This window comes from Ixodes scapularis, unplaced genomic scaffold (assembly GCF_016920785.2).
Source record: "Ixodes scapularis isolate PalLabHiFi unplaced genomic scaffold, ASM1692078v2 PGA_scaffold4__175_contigs__length_147842914, whole genome shotgun sequence".
NCBI classification, from domain to species: Eukaryota; Metazoa; Arthropoda; class Arachnida; order Ixodida; family Ixodidae; genus Ixodes; species Ixodes scapularis.
Genome location: NW_024609879.1, coordinates 137,525,999 through 137,539,200, shown reverse-complemented (window position 1 = coordinate 137,539,200; position 13,202 = coordinate 137,525,999). Strand labels below are relative to the sequence as shown.

General features: G+C 46.9%; 1 protein-coding gene across 1 annotated transcript in view; it reads left to right on the top strand.

Moving 5' to 3' along the window:
* LOC121837867 overlaps nucleotides 1–7,484 on the top strand; it is a 106,973-nt gene extending 99,489 nt beyond the window's left edge. Inside the window, exons 11-13 of the mRNA XM_042293721.1 lie at nucleotides 3,756–3,903; nucleotides 7,213–7,326; nucleotides 7,440–7,484. Of these exons, the coding sequence (XP_042149655.1) occupies nucleotides 3,756–3,903; nucleotides 7,213–7,326; nucleotides 7,440–7,484 (307 nt within the window). The remainder of the gene's footprint in view (nucleotides 1–3,755; nucleotides 3,904–7,212; nucleotides 7,327–7,439) is intronic.
* Nucleotides 7,485–13,202: the final 5,718 nt, after the last annotated feature.

Here is a 13,202-nt window from a genome sequence, read left to right as displayed (position 1 = left end):
CCGCCGCCTGCTGGAATGCCGTCCCTTCCAGTATACCACAACTGGAAACACCGTCAAATACAAAAAGTTATTAGCCAGGAACTGTACACACCAACAGCGGCTCTAAATTTAAAAGCGGTATGTAACGCGCGGATAGAAGATAACACCATAGCGCGTACTGATACAATTTGAGAAATGTGCTCGATCGCCAATTTCCTAAACTTGCATGCCGTTCTACTGCTCTCGGGACTCCTAAAATTGAACCCCGAGTATAGTAAGTATTCACTGGCGGCCATAGCTGTGTGCGGGACTGCTGAGCGAGTGCTGATGGCGAGCTTCCACAGTTCTTTTCTAACGTGCATTTCGCACCCTCAAGATTGCCGGTCTTAGCAGCCTATTTATGTGGGCTCCTTCTGAGCATGCGCTCTAAACAGCACCCACACATATGGCGCCCAGTCAATACTCCTTATAGAGCTGGCTCGCGGCTCACGTACGTGCAGCATACGACTTATCCAAGCCAATCCAAGCGATGCTGTGCCTCCTCGTAGCTGCTTGCAACGTCTGCTTGCCGGAACTTTAAGTGTCTCTTTAAAGCTGCATTCACACTGGCGTTCGAATTGCATCCGTAAAGCGGATGTACTCGTTTTCATCATCAAATGTGCGTGAAATTGTACTGATTCTTTCAGCAGCGGCGTTCGCAACCACTTTAAAAATTTTACTCAGCCGCTAGTGTGAATGCGGCGTAAGAATTAATTGCGTTACACAATACTTTTTTATCGCCAGGCGGACAATATGTTCAGGAGAGAATGAAACCAAGACATGTGGATGATACGACGATTCACGGATCGATTTTGAATTAGACATTTTATAGTATATCTTTATATTGAAGAAATAGAGACAATCAATATTGATGGCCAGCCAAGTTTTCAAAAATGCTGGGTCAAGCATGCAATTGGAGTTATTCATTGTCAAATTTTGTTCTAAAAATCTGATGATACCGGAACCGGATGCGCGATCTCCGCCGGAAAGGCAACCATCGTCTAACGTAAGGGGGTCACGTGTTAATAACTAAATTTGAGTCCCTTTTGCGACACAGCGCGACGGAGCTGTTTGCAGCCGGCGCTTTATTGCATTTCGCACTAAAGCGCTGAAGGGTTGTCCAACACAAAAAAAGAGCATAAAGCGGTCACGTATATATAGAGGTACTTTCTTTTAATATATTGTCCGTAAATATCGCCATGTCACTATGTTTTTATGAACTTGGAATATACACTGCACTAAAGATTAGAATATTTAAAAATATATACTCTCTTGACGCGCAGGCTTGGTTGCCCACATGACGGGGATGAAGCGCCTCCCAACCTCCCAGACTCTCCTGGTGCCGAATCATGTTCGGGGAGGGATGGCTTTCTAATGGCCGCAACAGTCACGATCGGGGAAAACAAAAATATCTACCATTTGTCAGAATGCTCCAAACAAATCATACGGCATGTTGTAGGGTAAGTAACACACGATGAAGAATAATGCTGTAATTTCTCTGAATCTACATATTAAAGCAGAGGTTTCCTTTTTTGTCATATATGCATAGATGTTAAACTAAGGCCGACATTACGTAACTAGAGAAATATTGAAAATATATGAGGTGGGTTGGAAGTGGCGTGAATTATTTGAGAGATCAGCTCGGTCCTCAAGCACAATGTCAAGCCCAATACAAATCCACTTCTTTTTCCAAGTGCACAATAATGTGTGCTTGTTTAAACCAAAGTCCATCTTTTTACTATTGGGGAAGAGATCAAATAGTTACGCCTCTAGCGGTGCGCTTCAGCTGTGGGGAAAATAAACCGGATTTTTCTGTTTGTTTTTTGATCAGAGAAATTGAAGACGACGATGCGAAGGCGGCTCCACGTGCGACAAAAACACCGGTTAGAGCTAAGCGCTTGTTGCCCACTGCCAAGGGTACCGTAGTTGCGAGCGTTGCCGCTTGATGGCGTCAACGTGTGACGATCTCGCCTAGTAGTAATATCCGAAGACTGTACGTTCTAGCTTGCCCATAACGTCGTTCGCGACCATACCAGTATTTCATGTGCCACGAGCGTTCGGTTCACCGTGTTAGTTTCACACCGCAAAAGTGGTAGCTCGAGGGAACCGGCAAGTAGAAATAACCATTAGTACCCAGCAGTGGCGAGGGGGAGAGTGATCTACCCTCATGAAGGACACCATTTACTAGAATTCTCCTTTTTCATCTACCCTCATGAGTTATACTATTTAGTTCCCAGGGGTAACTTCTTCGGTATGATATTTGGTGGCTAGCGTTCACATGTTCCTGACTAGGATTCTCACTTTGGGCGCTTCCAGAAGATACAGTTGTTTTTTCGGAAATAGCGTCATGGAGGCGGCACTCACGCAGTCATCCCCGTGCGCCTCAATAGCCAGAGACTCTAGGATTTTCTTTGCAAGCTGGTTTTCATTTTTCCGCTATTTCCGAAAGAAAAGCTGCATCTTCTGGAAGCGCCCTAAGTGAGAAACCTACTCAGGAACATGTAAAGGGCCACTTTTAACATGTTCTCGTGGGGCTTATTTTTAATTTACTCATGCGTACATTTGATATCAATATAAATATAATTTCGTATTATACACACTGGTATATATTAAATATATTCCAATTCATCAGGTAGAGACCAAGCGTTATAATACCATATAGTCATTTTTAATGACCGCCGTGGTCCTCATCCTTAAAATACCCCTGAAATAAAAATATATTTCTCAAACAGTCTGATAGGGACGCGCAGGTTAAAAAATAATCTTACGCGAAAACAAATGTCTAAAAGCAATATTCGCGGCGAGAGACGCGTTTCAGTCAGTCACACTGAGCAGGAGAGAGTGTATGACCATCTCGTTGAGGTGGAAAGAGTGCATGACCATTCCGCGACATCATGGACTGTACGCGCAGAATTTAAACTAGATGTCTCGGAGCCAATATTGCTCTAAATAGTTTTTTTTGGCATAAAAGTGATTTTTCGACAAACTTTTCTCAACCAGACTGTCTAATTTTTTTTAAGGATCTCTTTAAGAAATGCGGACGTGGCCTATTGTTTTCACGTCTCTTGCTTCGTGGTTCGTTCTTCGGCGTGCTTAATGACCAACCCGCCATTCAGTGGGATGCGAGCAATAATATGGTGTTCGTTACACGCCATGCCGTGGTTTTATAAGTGTGAGTGTCCACGGAACATGTTCGGTAAGGCTGGCTTGACACCGATCCCCGTTTCAGCGTCTTGACTTGGTTTCTTCTCTAACTCCTATCTCGTGCGTTAACGCGCAGCAATTACTGCAACAGCGCTGTGCTAAAAACTGTAAAGTTCAAGCACCATTTAGACAGATACTAACGTATTTATAACGTCAGTTAGACTTTTATCCGAGATTGAATAATAACTACAGTCTCCCCGAGCCACTTCCATGAAAGCCACACAGCAGCACACCAGAGCAGAACAAAGGGAACCTCAGTTCTACTCCGCACCTGTCAGGGTGTCACCTGAAGCCACATTTTGATTGGTTGGCGCTTCCTTCATTTTTTTCAATGTTGCAGCAAACAAGTAGAAAAAGTACAAATCAATTTTTAAAAAATATTTTTTTCTCCCAGCCAACACTAAATTATTGTCAATTGATCTCGGAATTACGCTAAAAATGCCGTCTCAAACGGCACTTTCTAATTGTGTTATCTGATTCACAACCGTTTATAAAGATAAACTGCCTGTTTATATTGCCTTTATTTCTTTTAGAGAGAGCGACTTTGAATGCCTGAGAATTGAAACGCATGACACCAATCTAGATACAAAAAGGCTGCCTGCCAGTTTTACAACTCCAAACGAAATTTGTGAGAAGAAACTTCTAGCTCACAATCATGCTGGTGGATTTCATCAAGATGAGGTAACAACAGCGCATTATGTATGTTATGGGTATAGGTTTTGCGACGACAGGTGAATGAATATCCATAAAGTCAAATTTAGATAATGCTTTTTACTTGGACGTCCCAAACCGGAATGAACAGGTAACGATATATTTATAAAACACCTTATAATTATCTCAAATTATGTTCGTACATCTAGACATCCACATATCCGAAATAAAATGGCCCATCAGAATTGTTGTAAGTTCGTAAACTAATATATATATATATATATATATATATGTATATACCGGTATTTTTTCCGGAACTGAACCCGAACCCGAACCGTTATATTGTTATCGCGATGAACACGAACCGGAACTGAACCGGAAAAAAAATAACGGTTACCGGCTCATGTCAAAACGGTTCGGCCACGCGCTGTTGACAATGAATGTGTTATCAATGCCGTTTGTTTTTTAAGCGCCGTCAACTGACACACACCTCGCTTACATGTTTTTCTTCTCCACTCAGTCTTAGGAATATAAACGCTGCATCCATGAATCTTGACAAACGCTGCATTCATGAATCTTGACATAGGAACCAGTATTGCGCTGGTCGCGGCTTGCACGGAAAAAAGAAAATTAGAAGGCTGTGCAAAAAAAAAATCGCGTCACGGGATTTCATTTTTCTACAATCTCGTAAATCCTAAATGCTGCGGTGTGCTCATTTCATAACACGTTTCTAGAACGCGCGAGTTCTTGAAGCTTGCTTCCATCGGAATGAGAAAAGAAAAGGCTGTGGAGTTTGATAATAATGCATCCGGTTTCGTATAGGCACTTAGAAGCTAACATATTTGTGAGACAGCGAACTCTTCTATTTTAATATTTATCCTATTACGTCCTTCTGGCGTTGCGTTCGGTGAAGTGTTTTTCATATTCCGTATCTTGTTTAATGAAAACTTCTTGAAGGGTCTAATTTGAGTTACCGAAGGCTAGTTCAAATAAAGAAAGCTGTATTTTCTCCCTACTGTTCCTTCAATTGCTTTCACGCCGAGGTGGCGGGATAGTTAGCGAGTTCTACTTGTAAGTGGGTTTGTAAGGAGGTCGCGGATTGTACAGCTACTGCGTCGGACCCAATTAGATGAAGTCCGAATACGTAAACGTCGGTGAGGTAACCTTTGAGTGCACATAAAGAAACCATTCCTGGTAGAAATCCCTGAGCCTTACACTACGATGTATCCCGTTTCGTATATGCTACTTTCAGATGTTTTATTTGTAATTTATTTTGATGTTGCAATTTGTGATTTATAATTTCCGAACCGGTTCGCGGATCGAATTAATCGAACCGGAACTGAACCGGAACAAAATAAATTTACCTGAACCTGAACCGTAACCGAACCCGTATTTTTTTTCGGTTCGACAAACTGATATATATATATATATATATATATATATATATATATATATACGTACTCACTCCGTAAATTATGATACTAACACTTTAAGAAAACTAAACTTATCTAAGGAGATCAATAATATAACTCGGTAAATCTTGTTATTCTGCAAAATAACCTTTTATTTTTATTTTTTTAAACAGTCGTTATTTAGTGGCATAAAATTATTGCTATAGACCGACACGTGGGCTTGACGTCACAGAGCTGCGGCGGCGCTGCGATCGCACCGAAGCCGGGTGGTGTGGGCCAAAGGGAGCATGTTTTGCATGGACGTCACAACATTTCAACGTCCCGCAAATCTGTGTTAGCCGTTAATTGCAGCGAAAGGTACAGCAAAAGTATCGGATTTCATTTTCACAAGTTAGCGGCGGACTGTGAAAGGCGCAGAAGGTGGATAATATCTGTGGGTCGAAAAGAATTGTCGCCTCGCGCAGACGACCGTTTGTCCGGCAAGCACTTTCTTGAAAGCTATTGTGGCTTCCATTTCAATCTCCATCCCGAGGCTTGCTTACGTACAGAGAAACCGTCGCCTTATCGAGAGCACTCATATTTTATTCCCACGGTCTTCGCGCACAAAGTACCGGCCAAGCGCTTGTCTGTGGCTCGCTATGCCCGTGCTAACAAACGGAATGAGGTCGGCGGTAGAACGGACAAAGCGTTACCGCTTGTTGTGCCTTCTGATTATGAGGTTCAGAAAATATCATACCTTGACTTGAGGGACGCTGTGTGTATTTGATCGGTTATTAAATGCACTTCCGCAGACCAACTCTCTCCAGATCCCGCCAGCTGCGCTGAAACAGGCTCGAAGTAATCGTAGGCCTCGAGAGACTTGTACGCCTGCACCGTGTAGTAGTCTGTACAATTTTCGCACAGTGCATAATACAGCCTAAAGTGCTTCGTCGAGGGGTTGTGCACATATCCAGCTGATTTTTCGTTTCTGTCCGTGACCGTCTTTGCATGGTTAATCAGAAGTATTCTCAGGAACTTGTTGCAAATTAAACCAGCCAAGCGCTTCGAGTGACTGTTGTCAATGCCCTCTGGGCAACTTAGGATTGGAGCGTCTTCAAGATAGGGTTGCACCCTATCTAGTTGAAGAACTTCGTGCACATTTGTACGCGGAACGTGCTTAACAGCCTTTAAAAAAAAGCAGCAATGTTGTCCAGAAGTGCGAGGAACCTAGGATTTGGATAATGAAGTCCGCTTTTATCCTGGCCTTGCAATAAGACGAACAGATGATCAACTCGTAGTCAACAGCATAACACAGGCGTCGCACCCAAACTCACTGAGTTTCACCAGATAGCCATCGACGGACACCACACCAAAGTTGCCAAAACAACAACCTACGAAGCTCGAACACCAGCGCAAAGCAGCTCGAAGGGACTCTCCGAGTGGGGTGAAGTGGGGTGAGGTGGTTGCGCCCCTGGCGGCAAGCAAGTGAGCTACTTACGGAGAAAAAATGCCATTGACTCCCGGGCGATTGCAAAGGCCGTAAGAAGAGAAAGAGAGCGCGCGCTTCCAGTCCGGCCATGCTCTAGAATACGGTTTTCACAAAGACTCTAATATGAAAGTAGAGATTTCGGGAGTTGGCAGTGGCCCTTTAAAGTCCATTTCGAGTACTGATTTCACAACGCGAAGGTACACTCCGATTTAGATATCCACGGAAGCAAGGATGAATATCTAGCACTGGATACCTCGGTTCTGCGGGCCTAGTTTTCACGCTCTTAGACTCCCAACTTGGGCGCTGTAACACGCTAAGACACCTGCCACCTTCCCCCCCCCTCTTCCCCCCGGCGCTTCCTTCCAAAAGCTCATGTACCCCGTGAATTATCCAATGTATTTAAAGTTGAACAGCTCTATTAAGACATACGAAAAGAGCTGTACAATATATTCCTTGCAGGACAATATGTTACAGAGGTGTATTCTCCATTGTAAAACGCCTCCTGATGAAGATGACTTTATTTGGAGTATGAATGTAACAGCAGAGGAGGGGACACCTTGCAGAAAAACAAAGGTGAGTTACAACTTCACTTCTCTTGTTGCCAATAAAACTATAGACCCCCCACCCTCAAATTACATGCCGTCTTGAGTCTGAAATAAACTGTTCTCATGCTCGCATTGTTTCAGCCTCCGATGCTTTGCATAGCTGAGGAATGTGTTGTGTCGGAATAACAACCATGCCCTGTTGGTCGACTCAAAAGAAAACACTTGAGGTCAAACTCTGCACGCAAAACACGATTTTAGTTTCTCACCAAAAGAAAAGAATAAAGATTACTTTTTTGGAAGTCTAGGCACCAAAGATTTTGAGCACAATAAAACCGTTAAAACAAGCTTTGTTGCAAACTTTGTGGTGAATACCCAGAGCTAAGCTCTAATAATAAATTTATCCTTCAAGCTTGAGCTCTACTTCTATAATTATGTGTCACTTTCGCATGTGTTTGTGATAAGAAAACCAGCCGGGATAGCACGCCCTGGAAGCTGAATATTGGGTCGGTACGTGGAGGACTCCTGTGACTTTGCATGGTTAAAAATTAAACGACGTTTACAATTCGCTGTAATGCCGAATTAGAGCTCAATTCTCGAGGAGGAGGGGAGGGTACTGAGAGGAGGTTACGCCCCTCCAACTCCTCCGTACCTTCTCCCCCCCTCCTCCCCTTCCTCCCCTCCTTCCTTGTGACGTCACTCGTGACCCCCGTGACCTTCGTGACGTCACTCGTGAAGGCTTCATGGAGGTCGTGGCCTTCACTGTGAAGGGCATGACCTTCGTCGTGACCTTCACGAGTGACCTTCGTTACGTCGCTCGTGACCCTAGTGACCTTTGTGACATCACTCGTGACCCTCGTACGAGTCACATGAAGGTCGTGACCTTCACATGACCTTCACTGTGAAAGTTGTGACCTTCGTCGTGAATTTTACGATTGACCTTCGTGACGTCACTCGCGACCATAGTGACCCTTGTTGCGTCACTCGTCAGTCCAGACTTCTACGCAACGAGTTACAAGTAACTGATTGCTTGTAATCGGTTACATTTTATTTTACCTTTTTAACGCTTTCTTTTTCTACTTTCTTTCTTTTTACTTTTATTTAAAAAAAGTGAAAGCCGCTTACAACTCCCTGTAACGCCGAATTGGAGCGCAGCTCTTGAGGAGGTGGGAAGGGCGCTGGGGGGGGGGTTAGACTAACCAGGGGGGGTCACGTGACCTTGGGGGGTCACGTGACCCCCAATGCCGATGATGTCATCACTAACGTCACTGATGACGTCATTAGTGACGTCACTGATGACTTCACCAGTGATGATGACGATGACGATGCGAATGTCGGTGACGTCATCAGTGACGTCGCTGACGACGTCATCAGTGATGATGACGATGACGATGCGGATGCCAGTGACGACATCAGTGACGTCACTGATGACGTCATCAGTGATGATGACGATGACGATGCGGATGTCGGTAACGTCACCGGCATCCACATCGTCATCATCATCACTGATGACGTCACCGGCATCCACATCGTTATCGTCATCATCACTGATGACGTCACCGGCATTCACATCGTCATCGTCATCATCACTGATGACGTCACCGGCATCCGCATCGTCATCGTCATCATCACTGATGACGTCACCGGCATCCACATCGTCATCGTCATCATCACTGATGACGTCACCGGCATCCACATCGTCATCGTCACTGATGACGTCATCATCATTGATGTCATCATCATTGATGACGTCACCGGCATCCACATCGTCATCGTCATCATCACTGATGATGTCACCGGCATCCGCATCGTCATCGTCATCACTGATGATGACATCAGTGATGATGACGATGACGATGTGGATGCCGGTGACGTCATCAGTGTCGATGACGTCATCGGGGGGTCACGCGACATCGGCGGGGGTCACGTGACCTCGGGGGTCACGTGACCTCGAGGAGGGGGTCACGTGACCTCAGGGGCGTCACGTGACTTCGGGGGGTCACGTGACCTCGGGGGGTCACGTGCCTCCCCACGAAGTCACGTGACCCCGGTGGGGGGCTCGCGCGGTGCATTATGGGATATTTCCCATGATGCACCGCGCGGTTACGCCGACGCCGACGGCGACGGCGACGGCGACGGCGACGGCGACGCCGACGCCGCTCAAGCCGGAAACGGGCCCCTAAGAGCTGCGCTCTAAAAATAATTACTTTCTTTTTTCGGTAACGTTCGCTGTTATTCAACTACTATTTTAGAGCGCAGCTCTAAGGGGCCCGTTTCCGGCTTGAGGGCCTGTTTCCGCGCGGTTACGCCGTCGCCGTCGGCGTAACCGCGCGGTGCATCATGGAAAATGTCCCATAATGCACCGCGCGAGCCCCCTACCGGGGTCACGTGACCTCGAGGGGGGCACATGACCCCCCCGAGGTCACGTGACCCCGGTGCATCATGGGAAATGTCCCATAATGCACCGCGCGAGCCCCCCACCGGGGTCACGTGACCTCGTGGGGGGCACGTGACCCCCCCGAGGTCACGTGACCCCCCGAAGTCACGTGACTCCCCTGAGGTCACGTGACCCCCACCGATGTCGCGTGACCCCCAATGATGTCATAGTCACTGATGACGTCACCGGCATCCACATCGTCATCGTCCTCATCACTGATGACGTCATCATCACTGATGACTTCACCGGCATCCACATCGTCATCGTCATCATCCCTGATGACGTCACCGGCATCCACATCGTCATCGTCATCATCACTGATGACGTCACCGGCATCCGCATCGTCATCGTCATCATCACTGATGACGTTACCGACATCCGCATCGTCATCGTCATCATCACTGATGTCGTCACCGGCATCCACATCGTCATCGTCATCGTCACTGATGACGTCACCGGCATCCGCATCGTCATCGTCATCACTGATGACGTCACCCGCATCCGCATCGTCATCGTCATCATCACTGATGACGTTACCGACATCCGCATCGTCATCGTCATCATCACTGATGACGTCATCAGCGACGTCACTGATGACGTCACCGACATCCGCATCGTCATCGTCATCATCACTGGTGAAGTCATCAGTGACGTCACTAATGACGTCATCGGTACCCGCATCGTGATCGTCAATGATGACGTCATCAGTGACCTCAGTGATGACATCATCGGCATTGGGGTCACGTGACCCCCAAGGTCACGTGACCCCCCAAGGTCACGTGACCCTCCCCCGGTTAGTTTAGCCCCCCCCCAGTGCCCTTCCCTCCTCCTCCTCAAGAGCTGCGCTGTAATTCGTCGTTACAGGGAGTTGTAAGCAGCTTTCACTTTTTTCTACGATCAATTACAAGTAATCAATTATATGTTTCCGAAAAGATAAAAAGATCGAGTTTTTAGAGCGCAGCTCTTAGGGGCCCGTTTCCGGCTTGAGCGGCGTCGCCGTCGGCGTCGGCGTCGCCGTCGCCGTCGCCGTCGCCGTCGGCGTCGGCGTAACCGCGCGGTGCATCATGGGAAATGTCCCATAATGCACCGCGCGAGCCCCCCACCAAGGTCACGTGACCTCGTGGGGGGTCACGTGACCCCCCGAAGTCACGTGACTCCCCTGAGGTCACGTGGCCCCCTCCTCGAGGTCACGTGGCCCCCTCCTCGAGGTCACGTGACCCCCCGATGACGTCATCGTCACTGATGACGTCACCGGCATCCACATCGTCATCGTCATCATCACTGATGACGTCACCGGCATCCACATCGTCATCGTCATCATCACTGATGACGTCACCGGCATCCACATCGTCATCGTCATCACTGATGACGTCACCGACATCCGCATCGTCATCGTCATCATCACTGATGACGTCACCGGCATCCACATCGTCATCGTCATCATCACTGATGACGTCACCGGCATCCACATCGTCATCGTCATCATCACTGATGACGTCACCGACATCCGCATTGTCATCGTCATCATCACTGATGACGTCATCAGTGACGTCACTGATGTCGTCACCGGCATCCGCATCGTCATCGTCATCATCACTGATGACGTTATCAGCGACGTCACTGATGACGTCACCGACATTCGCATCGTCATCGTCATCATCACTGGTGAAGTCATCAGTGACGTCACTAATGACGTCATCGGTACCCGCATCGTCATCGTCACTGATGACGTCATCAGTGACGTCAGTGATGACATCATCGGCATTGGGGGTCACGTGACCCCCAAGGTAACGTGACCCCCCCCCTGGTTAGTTTAACCCCGCCCCCCCCCCCCCCAGTGCCCTTCCCTCCTCCTCCTCAAGAGCTGCGCTCTAATTCGGCGTTACAGGGAGTTGTAAGCGGCTTTCATTTTTTTACTCTGTCTCTGCCTGCTCGTCCGCCACTCGTCTATATTGCACCAACGTAGGGCATATTTGTGACACCCAAACAACTACAAAATGGTACCAAGATATCAAAAGTTTTAGAATGCCCACGCACTCAGCGACGTTTTGAGTGTTGAAGCTTAACAAAGTGTGAATGACAAAAAGAAACAAAATGTAACAGCTTTCAAATATGTATGCGTTTTTGATTTCGCCCCGAAGGAAAAATCCATCAATGTAACCCTGTTTGGCAGTCAATGTTTTCTAGTGGACCCCTGACTGTGCCTGACGGTACGTCAAGCATGTCTGACTGTCCAACAAGTTACTTTGACCGACAGTCAAACTCCAGTCAGACCCCGCTTGTCGGCTTTCTGATGGTTTCCAGGTGGCAGTCGGCCGCCGCGAAGTGCCATCAAGATTTCTTGGTGGCGATTCTGATGGTACATCGGCTGTCTCTGACTGTACGTCAAAAAGCTTTGCCGTGCAGACAGACGTACGGTCAAAGGACGTAAAGTTCGTTCGGATACCACTATTTCGTCAAATCTATGAACGCGAAAAATAATCTATGCACGAGAAAACGATTTCGGGACGTGAGCCCATAAAACCGCTGATGTTAAAGATATGACACGCAACCGACCGACAACCTTGATCAGAAGCCCGCCGAAACGCCGAACTTCTTTGCCGAGCTTCCATGAACGATCAATCTCGACTCGTTTTGTTTGCCCGCTTGCTCCAACTTGTCGATCCTGCCCGGGCTCTACAATGTCTTACGTTTTAGTAGAATTTCTAGTCGACAAGACCCAGCCTGTTGTAAGTTCCGACGATGTAAGGCACTTTAGCGGTGTAGTTGAAGACGACAATGTGTACTACTGGGCCGGAGACGCTCCAACGAAAGGAGGATTCTACGACGCGAAACTACTCTGCATGGCAGGTGAGCAGAACTGAAGTATGGCGATTGATGTACGATTGCTTGGTTTACCTGCATATACAGCCGAAGCACTTTTTAGAGCGATGCACTCATTGTTGGAACCTCTCGCTGCAATACTGAAATGCTCTTGACTCGGTCCGAGAGGTTTAGGCAAGAAAGTTTATATCTTTCTATCTGGTGTGCACGGTAAAACGTTCCGTAAAAAAACGTAGAGCTTTTCATTAAAAGCTACGGAGAGGCATCCGTAATCTGAAATACGATTTACTTATCCGTAAATCTAAAGTTACGATTCTTTAAACAACTAAAATTGTTTTGCGACAAGCTGAAAATAGTTTTATTTGGTTTAGACTAATAGGCAATGGTTCTCACATTTTAAAGGTTCATTTGTTGCGCTGTCAAACAACTAATGATAAACGTTCCGAAACAAGATGGCGCTAGTTACCGCTCAATTGAAAAGCACGAGGTGAGAATTTTGTCTAGTATAATCACACAGCCGCTATCTCTTCATCTACCCATCTCCGCTCGCTCGTTTTGCTGCCGTTACTGCCGCGCTTGTTTTGTCGAGGGTTAGAGGTGCTTGGTGGTTTCTGTGCGAGCTTTCCTTGTTGTTATCAAAACGGTGA